The 11084-nt window shown below is 33.5% G+C and overlaps 1 protein-coding gene and 1 non-coding gene across 4 annotated transcripts; one reads left to right on the forward strand and one right to left on the reverse strand.

Annotated features, from left to right (window-relative positions):
- The first annotated feature begins 1869 nt into the window (after positions 1 to 1869).
- TRNAM-CAU lies at positions 1870 to 1954 on the forward strand. Its single transcript is given in 2 exon segments — positions 1870 to 1907; positions 1919 to 1954. It is a non-coding gene; the product is annotated as a tRNA-Met (tRNA).
- A 955-nt stretch (positions 1955 to 2909) lies between these two features.
- LOC115963666 (filament-like plant protein) lies at positions 2910 to 10361 on the reverse strand. Of its 3 annotated transcripts, XM_031082757.1 has the most exons (6): positions 10201 to 10360; positions 9574 to 9778; positions 9283 to 9450; positions 6657 to 6837; positions 4707 to 6064; positions 2910 to 3520 (listed from the first exon to the last, which is right to left on the reverse strand). In XM_031082757.1, the coding sequence occupies exons 3-6, from the start codon at positions 9391 to 9393 to the stop codon at positions 3137 to 3139; spliced, it is 2034 nt and encodes a 677-aa protein (XP_030938617.1). In that variant the 5' UTR covers positions 9394 to 9450; positions 9574 to 9778; positions 10201 to 10360; the 3' UTR covers positions 2910 to 3136. The 3 variants fall into 3 exon arrangements, with proteins under 3 accessions (XP_030938617.1, XP_030938618.1, XP_030938616.1); XM_031082758.1 differs by lacking the exon at positions 9574 to 9778 and having other exon boundaries at positions 10201 to 10361; XM_031082756.1 differs by lacking the exon at positions 10201 to 10360 and having other exon boundaries at positions 9574 to 9896.
- Positions 10362 to 11084: the final 723 nt, after the last annotated feature.

The following is an 11084-nucleotide window of genomic DNA, read 5'->3' on the forward strand; positions in this document are numbered from 1 at the left end:
ACATCTTTGTAAATATGCTCTTTTTATTTTCTCTCGATTATGAGGATGAAAAGATGAGAACTTTTCTCATAGCCTAGGATCTAAAAGAAGATTATTCAAGTGAATACTAATTTGCTTAAAAGATAAATTTTGTAATAAAAGTAATTTCCTTATAAGAATTTTGTCCATAGTGATAACAAAAAAATAAAGGGTAAGTTACAAGTTCATTCAACGTATTCAACTTAGGCATTAAACCGTTACATTAATCATGTTCAATAAAATATTGAGGTATTATTTTAGTGCATATGTGTATGTACAAGATGTATCACATAAATCCAATAAATTCATCTAAAGATTAAAGCAAGTACTAACTGACTAACTATTGGAAAATATGCATTTTTTTAATAAAAAAATAGCAATTTAAAATGTCTTTTGTAAACATAATTTAAAAGATCACAATCAAACATTTGATTTGGGCTTTTAGGCTAGTTTGTTTGTTTGAACCATTTTTTAGAAATGCTACATCCACAATATTTTCACAACAAATCCTAGTTAGCAATTGTTACTAGTTTTAATTTACATATCATTAATTTTTTTTTTTTACTGGTAACAATCTACCACTTAAAATTTGTTATAAAAGTGTTGTGGACATGTTGTGAACATAGCACTTCTTGCAATTTTTTGGTTCAATTTTCAATGGACCAAAATTTTGGAGAAGTCAAATTTTATTTTTAATGGACAAATTTTTATTTAGGATGTTCAAGTTTTTTTTAGGGTGGTCAATTTTTTTTTTTTTTAGGGTGGTCAACAATCTATATTAATTTAGAATTTCTCTTTTTTTAGGTATAAAATTTATTTATTTTTCAAGTTTGAGGGTGGTCCTGTGACCACCCTCAATTGTATATGGTGCCGCCCCTAAAAAGCTAAGTTACAAGTTCATTCAACATATTCAACTTAGGTATTAAACCGTTACATTAATCATGTTCAATAAAATATTGAGGTATTATTTTAGTGCATACGTGTATGTACAAGATGTATCACATAAATCCAATAAATTCATCTAAAGACTAAAGCAAGTACTAACTAACTTGCTATTGGAAAATATGCATTTTTTTAATAAAAAAATAGCAATTTTAAAATGTCTTTTGTAAACATAATTTAAAATATCACAATTAAACATTTGATTTAGGCTTTTAGGCTAATTTGTTTGTTTGGACAATTTTTGAAAAATAATATGTCCATAATATTTTCACAACAAATCCTAGTTAACAATTGTTACTAGTTTTAATTTACATATCATTAAATTTTTTTTTCTACTAGTAACAATCTGCCACTTAAAATTTATTATAAAAGTGTTGAGAACATATTGTACGAACATAGCACTTCTTGCAATTTTTTGGTTCAATCTTCAATGGACCAAAATTTTGGAGAAGTCAAATTTTATTTTTAATGGATAAATTTTTATTTAGGATGTTCAAGTTGTTTTTAGGGTGGTCAATTTTTTTTTTTTTTTTTTAGGGTGTTCAACAATCTATATTAATTTAAAATTTCCTTGTTTATAGGTATAAAATTTATTTATTTTTCAAGTTTGAGGGTGGTCCTGTGACCACCCTCAATTGTATATGGCGCCGCCCCTGCGTGGTCTCCTACAATATATCATATCCATTGCACACTGTAGTGTAGCATATGAGATGTATCTTAATTTTTATAATTCTGGTTTGGTCTAATATTATGATTGGAGTAGGGGCATAGTATTGCAGCCCATGTTAACCTGTGGTTTTGTAATGTTTTTACTTTTTAGTAGTTTGTTTCAGCGGGATAATTATTAACAACTCATTTCATCCCATATGTTACGTACATATTAATTTGATTAATAGCAAAGACTCAATTGGGGTGGTGGCGCAGTTGGCTAGCGCGTAGGTCTCATAGCTTCTGAGTGATCCTGAGGTCGAGAGTTCGAGCCTCTCTCACCCCAATACCCCTTTTTTTTGCCTATTTGTTTTTTTCATGCACAAGCATTGAATCTTCAGTATTGATTATAAATTAGTATAAATTGTGGGTTGATCTCACCATTAAAAACTTTTTTTTGCCTATTTGTTTTTTTCATGCACAAACATTGAAATTAGTATAAATTGTGGGTTGATCTCACCATTAAAATAGCAACTGCTTTAGACATCAATTATGCATTCAATAAATTGAAACTCATTTGAAGAAAATATTATACGTGCTAGACTGCTAGTCAAATATATATTACATAATTCACATCTGTCTACCAAGCAATTCATTGAGCAATTCATGTAATATATATGTAATTGGTAGAGATGTTTGCTTGCAGAGTTGCAGAGTTGTAACATCTGTCTACCAATACAATCATCTAATAAATGTCAATTTGACTTGCAGAGTTGTTTGCTTACCGGACATGACCCCCAACCACCAGAGCAATTCATTGTATTTACAATCCCAGAGAAATACCCCCAACAAGTAGATATACAAAAGAATTCATTATATTTTTCACAATAATTGAGTTGACAAATCGTTTTTACTAGTTCTCGTTTGAGTCCACCACTAACATCACTTTTTTACCTATCACTAACAATCTGCCACATCAACAGTTGTCAAATTTTTTGTATCTAGCTATTCTAAAAATGCCCAAGACCATCACAATTCATTATACTAATAATCCCCCTAATTGTAATGACAACCCCTTCTTAATGTATAAATCCTGGAAAATACCTTGTTCTTTTTTCTCTATTCGAAAAATAAAAAATCAATCAACTGCCATCCTCACCAGTCACAAATTTTGGATAAAAAAGGTTAAATGCACCATACGTGTAGCTCAAATAAGCCACTCATTAATCATGTAGAACACTCCCCGTTCTTAACATCAATGCTTTTTGAAGATGCCGATTACTTGAAACCAAGAGCAGAAATGCAATTAAAACTTAAAAAGCAATTAGAAATTCTAATTTCGAACTTGACGTATCACTATAACTTCTTTGAACGATTTCTGTTCTCCAAGATGCACCTTGTATGTAAATACAACTGCTGATTCGCAAGCATCGAATCTACAGTGTTGGTAATAAGAACAAATAAAGCAACTTTACAACGAAAAATTCAAGCCTACTAATTTTCTATCAATTTCTCTTGTTTATCATTCTCACAGATTTTCATTCCGAGTCACACTCTTATTTCTAGGGAAAAACTTCCCAAACCCATTTCGGTTTTTCTCAGAGGCATTGGATGGGTTTGGTGATAATGATGACTCACTTTCATAGCTGTTCTTTGAAAGACTTGAACCATCACTGACTATTTTCATAGAGTCAGAATCTCTTTTTGGCAAATTCAGGTTGCTAATTTGCAATTTCAATGGTTCTCTACTATTTTTAGGCCCTTGAATTCCCTCACTAGTGAGTTCCAAAGGCTTTTCAGAGTCAATCAGGAATTCTTCCAGTGTTGCAAGAGACTTTAACTGCTGGCCAAGGGATGCAATTGTTTTCTGACACTCTGCAAATTTACTCGCAGCCGCTGCAAGTTCCTTTTCCTGTCATAAACATCAAGATATCAATAAAAAAAAAAGCACATCAACAGCACTTATTTGCACTTATTTGCTCAATTGGAAATCTATAAGATGCAGATTTGTCAGGCCTCTGATTTCTTTTTTTCTTAATGGTAAGTTACACAAGTACCCAATGGGTCTTGAACCCAGGGACCTCACATCTCTTATAGTCCCAATTCAGTTTAGCAGTTTAAGGTTGACTTTCAAGACATGACTTCTAAAAACTGCTCAATTAGCTTTCAAATTTACTTTCTATCTGTGAAGGCATATTTGCTTTCATTTGGTTGGGAATGTATCTCCAAATTGCTTAACCAAAAGTACCTTTTTTTACTTTGTGGCAGACTTAAATCAAGTAGCTTCCAGAGAAGGGTAGGACTCTATTTGGGAATTAAAGATATTGAACTTGAAACTAATTGGCAGAATGGCAGTTCCGCAAGCAGTATCATGCAAAGACTAGTTAACTAAAACGGGCAGCACATCAACAGCCATAGCAGATGGTAATAATCCATATCACGTACCTACTGCATGGTAGCTTTCAGATGTACTTTTAAAACTTAAAAGCATAATTGCTTTTATTTGGTTAGGGAGTAGGGACCATCTCAAAACTGCTAACAGGAAATACCTAAATCTTACTTTGTGGTCAAGTAGCTTAACAGAAAAATTGAAAGACTCAGTTTCAGAAGTTGAAAATTGAACTTGAGGCTAATTGGTAGTTCTGCAAGCATGGTCATGCGGCCTAATTAATGAAAATGGGTTATCGCATCATCCGCCTACCAGACATAAACAAGTAATAACATATCTCTTAAGTATTACATAATTTGCATTGTAGCACATGACATCTTTTAAGGAAGACTTTCCGACAGAGACCGCTGCATATGCTTTCTTTTTCTTGTAAATACTTGAAATGGGGTCATAACAGCCGTGTGAAATCAATAGTCACTACCAATCATGCGCTAATAATAAGGCATTCATGGATTTTAAACAGCCAATGTGTCATTAACATTTAACACTACCGGTACTGTTTCCTAAAAGGAACTTAACATGATTTTCTGCATTTTAAATATATTAAAATTGCAAAAGGAATTTGATGAGTTTTCAATATATATATATATATATATATTCCTGTATTCTAAATAAGAACAGATTATTATTTATGTCTTAGCAAACTAACCTGCTTCATCTTCAATTCACCATTAGTGTTTGTCAAACTCTGGAGCTCAGCTTTACGGTGGAGCTCGGCTTCTCTTTTCATTCTTAAAAGCTCATCCTCCAATTTCTGATACTTGACCACATTTGCTGCTGAAGAAGCATGCTCCTTCTCGACCTCTTCTTCTAATGAACCAACTTTCAAATGCAAGGTTTTGACCTCAGCTTCAACAACTCTGAGTTGTGACTCTGCCATTTCCCATTTTGTTTGGGTAACCTTTACTTCTTGATCTGCCGCCAGCTTTAATTCATTCACTAGTGCTAACTGAGTCTGCAGTTCTACCAACCTTACCTCTGCTTCCTTAAGCTGACTCCTTGATGTCTCCAGCTGCTTTTGGCATTCAGTTAAAACTATCTGGAATTCCACTTTTTCGGCCTCCAAATTCTCTAACTTTTCCTCCAGTTCAGCAGTCCTGTTAATCATGGCTTCAAGTTCTGCTTTCATAGGGCTTTCAGCAGCATTGGCTTGATCCAAAGCAGGCCCTTTTTCAAGGGAACGGCTCCCACTTTTTGTGTCTGGCAAAGCTGCAAGCCTTTCCATTTCAAGGAAATCATCCATGAGATTGATTTCTACTGAAGAGACCGTAAGGCTTCTCCCAGGAGCCTTCTCATTCTTATGCTGATCAAGTTCTGTGATTAGAGCAGATGCCCATGAGTCAGAACGGCTTGATTCACAATAATTAGGTTCCAAGCGACTCATTTTGCGCATATCAGTTTCAACCGCAAGTAGCCTTTCCCCACTGTCTGACTGGCTATCCGTGAAAGATTCCACACAAAATGAGGAGACAGTAAAGGACTTGTGATCATTAGCAGGGAAAGCTCTACGAGCTGTAGCTTTTAGCCTGCGGCACTCAGCTTCAAGCTTAGCCACCTTCTTGATGCTTTCTAGATGTTGTTTGCTGGCTGTTTCAGCAGCCTGTGTGCTCAAGTCCCTCTCCATAATCCTGAGTTCTATCTCCTCAGCTCGAGAAAGGAGATCAAGTTTGAGGGCTGAGTTTTCTTTCTCTACAGCCTCAAGCTTTCGGCGGAGATCAGAATCAATTGAAGCAGCAGCTTCAACTTTAGCGGCCTGAAGTTGAGCCTGAAGCTCAGAAAGCTGTCTGTCAAGCTCAGACTTTGTAGATTCCCATTCATGAGTTTTCTTCACAACAACTTCGGTGATCTTATTATCTTGATCTTCTCTGCATTGTCTAAGCTGCCTCACACATTCTTTCAATGCTCCATCAAGATGACCAACACGATCTTCAAGAGCTGAGTTCTTCTTGTTGGCAGCCTCAAGTTGTTGCTTTAAAGCTAATACTTCATTTTCAGACTTCTCCCAGCCTAGCATTAGAAAGGAAATCAAGGAAACCAGTTTATTACACACAAATGGTGGCCACTAAAGTAAATTTAAAATCAACAAGTAATAGCCCCTAAAAGGAGGAGCTCACCAAACACCAAACAAAAAGTGCTCCCATAATAATTAAATTTTAAATATACCTATTTAAGATTGGTGAATATCTTTCCTAACTTATTAAAAAAACAAAAAGACTCCCTAAACTTTGTGTTCCTGGAAGTTTTAATATCAATTCCTGATTAATAATTCATGCGAATACTTGATAAATATGATTTAAGGGGAAAAATGTAACAAAAATGTATTCTTTTGAAATAAACATCATAACATGATGTCTTGATTATAACCTCACATGTCACTCCTCCCTCAATATTGTTTAACAATATTTCTCCCTGAAATTTGTTCTTGGACTTTCAGAAATGGTGTGACCCTAAATATACCTTTTCACAACACAAGTTCAGATTTATTTGATGTAACAAAAATAATATTGCAACCTAATTTCCAATGGGAGTTCTACATCTTTTTTTGGCCACCATTGTTTAAGAGAAATTTCATGAATAAAAACAGTTGAAGAAAGAATACCTGAGACAGCTTCTTCTGCAACTTTGGCATGCTGCTTTACCAAGTCATCTTTAGCACTAATGTTCAGAAGAGCAGCAGATAGTTTCTCCGTTAAGGTCTTCACACTATCATTAGCTTCTTCATCAACAATTGCAAATTTAGATGTGACTTCTGGTGATTGAGTACTTTGAGCTGGATATGCCTTTCACAACATAGTAAATAAAATAAGATTTTGTCCTACCACATCATTCAAAGGGCAAAACCAATCTGAAACTTACAAGAGACCAAAATCATGCAACATTTCTAGATCACAACATTCATCCTTTAAAGGAATTATAATTGAGTCAAGGAAGCACACAACACCACAAATTTCATACAAAGCTCATCTAGACCACTCACACTGCAAGGAATCACATATATATTTATAATTTCAAATGATAACTAATATCAGAGAATAAAATATATTCAGGACATGCTTGATTCAGAACACTTTCTAACTAGTGGTGAGAACAAGAAAACCTATCTACAGCTAAAGTTCCCATATTGTTTTAACATCTCATTTCCTTTGTTTTCTTCAAAGGAACCCAAGGCTTAAGTTGATAATATCTGCATCTTTTATTAGTACATTCCATCCATAGCTTATGTAACCTCCGAATCTGATAAGGTGAGAATTGCAGAATAATTTATTCTCACGAGACCATGAAAACAAAGTGATCGATAAAGCCCTTGTTCCTTGAAAATTTCATTGCCAAACTGATTTGTGACTTCTTGATATTGAAGTTTGCAGCTTCACAGTGAACTAACTCCAACAGCTAAAGATGAAATTTCTGAACTCTATTCAAAGTTCTCTATTTTCCATATCAACAATTGTTGCCAATGACCCTTTCTTTCATTGTTTTATCAGTTCAACTTGTCTAATTTCACAGAAAAGTGAATGTTTGAAGTAAATACAAATTGAGGGACAAAGGTTGATTCAAAGTATTGAAAGAAATGAAATTATGAGTGAAGATAATATGAATAAAACAACAAGAATCAAAGTAAAAAAGGCAATGAGAATGATGAACTAAGAATTAAACATATGGAAAAATTGACCAAGAAGATAGAAAGAACACTTAAAGTAAAAAAGAAAGCCAATGAGGGAAAATTAATATTTGTAAAGAGAAATAACTATGAAGAGAAGTTTATATGTGCTAGGGAAGGGAAGAGGAACTCCGCATACAAAATGCACCCAAAGATGTGGACCAAAAAGCTGAATTATCTCATCTATCTGAATAATCATTAAAAGATTTGTTAGGTTTTCCCTTGGTTATGAGGAATATTCTGTGATAATCCTATATGAAGTGATAAAGTAAAAGTTATGGGACAAGGTATCTTGAGTTTTTTGATATTGTTTGCATCTTTGGGTCTATAAAAATTGGACAAAATTTAGCTACAAAATTGGTTGTAGTCTAAATCTACAAATTTACTCAATATATTTTTATTGGATCTGAATTTTGATAAATCCACCATTTGATTACATCTTCTTCTTATATCCTCTATACTTACAAAATTTCTAGAAAATTAAAGATTAATAGCTATGTCATCAATAAATTGCAAGTTTTTGTAATTTAAAATTATGAATAAAATATAAACTCATAGATCACATAGTAAATAATATCCAATTAACACAAAATTTAATATGTGTATTAAGAACATAAAAAACATGCAATTTAACAATTAGATTTTCAAAATATATAGTAATGTTTATTTTATTGAATAAAGCTATAACCAATTTTGTAGCTAAACTTTGTCCATAAAAATTCTTATTCTAAGGTATCACACTTGAAAGTTGAAAGAGGAAAGGTAACAGGTTGATAGTTCTGTTGCAGGAAAACAAGCCAAGCTTCATGTGGAAATGGCTATTAACAACTTTAGTTTTTGGTATTTCAACTGAACAATTTTGTTTAGAGTTTAGACAACACTGATATATTTTAATAGTCAATACTTTAGATTAATTGACCGGTTAACTGAATATTATGAGAGTCAATCACATAGAATGTAATCAATCAGAGAGCAAATTCATCGCAGACTCACTGTTGTATAACTCAATCCCTGCCCCTCCCAGCAGGTGATTACAGCTTTTTCTTTTCTTAATTTATACATCAACTAGTATAAATCCATGCTTTAAGCTTCCACATCCACACACTCACATAACTATTTTCATGGACACCCTGGAGGAACTCAAGAGTCAAGACATGCACTTTTAGAATTGCCACCTTTTGCTTCTGTGATCACATTGGTCTAGATAGTTTTCGTCATTGCAGAGCATATTTGATACATGGAAAAAAAGTCCTATGACACCAACTTTCCAGTGTCATTAATAAGTAAACAAAAGAGGAAAAGGAAAAGACAAGAAAGAAGTGGTTTCTGATTATAATGGCATGAATATTTCAACAAAATGAGTTGAGACATTTGAACTACATTTAATATAATTCCTTTTTTGTACAGAAAAGAAATTGCCTACAAATAGTCATTAACAAAAGGGATCAAAAAGAATGAATTGGACAAGAAATGATCATTATCTATGCAAATCCCAGTTTTTCATACAATTCAACAACCCAATTCATCGAATGGATTCCTTCACACCACAAATCCCAAAACCACCTACCTGCTCATCAGAAAATCTTTCAGAATGAGAAGATAATGATCCCGAACTCTCGGTCTCACCAGGACTCTTCTCTGAAGACTTTCTTCGCCATAGCCAGCTCCGCCGGTCCATTTCGAATCCCAGCAAAGCCTCACCTCAGTAGCCTCTCACATAGATTTTCATCTACAACTTCATAAATAAAAAACCAGCAACCATAAGTGCTACATTGAGAAACAACCACCAAATAACAACAACACCAGAGCTAACAAACTTTGAACCTTCACTGATTGAAATTCAAAATGAAAATCTTACAATTAAAAACAGGGAACAAGCACATCATCCACAACTATAAAAACCCTGTCATGGGTTTGTGTTGTATGGGAAATTCTGAGCTTCCAAACGGTTGTAAGCAACAAAAAGAAGCAATAAGATATGACCAACTGTTTAACCCAAAAGAGGTTGGCTATATTGGTAATTACCAGCTTTACTTACAATTCACTCCACAGTCCAATCTACCCTGAACAAAATTAAAAAACTTATAAACCTTTTTACACCAACCCAGAAGAAAGGGAAAGGCCAAGTAGTCTGAAATAGAAAGGGAAAAAGCAATAACAGCAATTTATTTGAACCGTATAACTATTTACAATTACTTACTTCAAGCACAATATTCTATCAAACTGTTTATCGTTACCTACCAAATTCCCCAAATTTTACGCCATACGATATGTGTGTGCGTGTATGTGTCTGTGTCTGAGAGAGACAGACAGACAAAAAACCCAAAAAAAATAAAAAGTTGGGAGAGGACCACAGAGGAGTGTGAAATAGACAATACCCACATTTCAAAATATCTTAAAGAAAACTAAGAAAGAGCCAAAGTCCCACTTCGAATACAACTCAAAACATATCACATGATGAAAACCAACAAGAAAATGAGAATACCCATTTCGAGATAGCTGAAAATGTTGAATCCCATCAAAGCCAAACCGCAATGAAAATCAGAGAACGCACACAAGGTTTGACAATGTGCAGAGATCTGATGAGGAATGTCAGAAGAGAAAATGTAGAGTATTGTATAGGGATTGATGAAGAAGACAGACACATGGAGAGAATATTGAAATACTGTACTTCGTATTTGTTTTTACTTTTTAACTTTATTTTTTGTTTTAGTTTACTTTTGTTTCTGTGTTCAAAAATCAAAAAAATTGAGAAAAAATAAAAAGTGGGGCCATGTGAGAACATGTAGTTAGGAGGAGTGGTATTAAAGAAGTCTAGACCTACGTTTGTAACTTAGTTTTTTTAATGTTGCTGAGCTTAGCTTATAGGTACCTACTTTTTCAAATGGAGATTGCATTATTCCCGCCCTTGAATATGGGACTTGTCACTTCTCCACAACTGTTCTTGTTCTTCATGTTTTAGCTGCGCTTTGTTAGAAAATAAAAACCATAATTAAAAATAAATAAATAAATAACAAAATTTTTTTTTATTCCTTTAATGAAAAACAATAATTTCTTAACCACTCATTTTAGAAAAGAAAATGGAGTTTGTTTTTTTAAGTGAAATGGAGTATCTTTTAAGAGAAGGTGATATGGCTCTGGCTTCTTTTTCTATTCTTTTTTTGGAGATCTATGACACTGGTAATTATTAGCAATTAATCAGTCCTTTGATCAATTATTTCTTTTCTTTTTTGGCTGATCAATTATTTCTCTAGAATATTCGTTTCTGAGTCCAATTTACAAACTAATTGCAAATATGTGTAATGTTATTGTCTGGGGACTCAAAGATAAACAAATTGGTTTTGATACTCACAATTAAGGCTCTTTTAT

Source organism: Quercus lobata, chromosome 10 (assembly GCF_001633185.2).
Source record: "Quercus lobata isolate SW786 chromosome 10, ValleyOak3.0 Primary Assembly, whole genome shotgun sequence".
Taxonomy (NCBI): Eukaryota; Viridiplantae; Streptophyta; class Magnoliopsida; order Fagales; family Fagaceae; genus Quercus; species Quercus lobata.

What these genes read in the sequence shown, in the direction of transcription:
- LOC115963666 (XM_031082758.1), bottom strand. Translation starts at nt 9,393, where the DNA reads ATGGACCGGCGGAGCTGGCTATGGCGAAGAAAGTCTTCAGAGAAGAGT. An exon ending in AAAGATTTTCTGATGAGCAG is followed by an intron (nt 6,838 to 9,282) that starts GTAGGTGGTTTT and finishes ATGTTGTGAAAG; the next exon opens with GCATATCCAGCTCAAAGTAC. An exon ending in TGCAGAAGAAGCTGTCTCAG is followed by an intron (nt 6,065 to 6,656) that starts GTATTCTTTCTT and finishes TTCTAATGCTAG; the next exon opens with GCTGGGAGAAGTCTGAAAAT.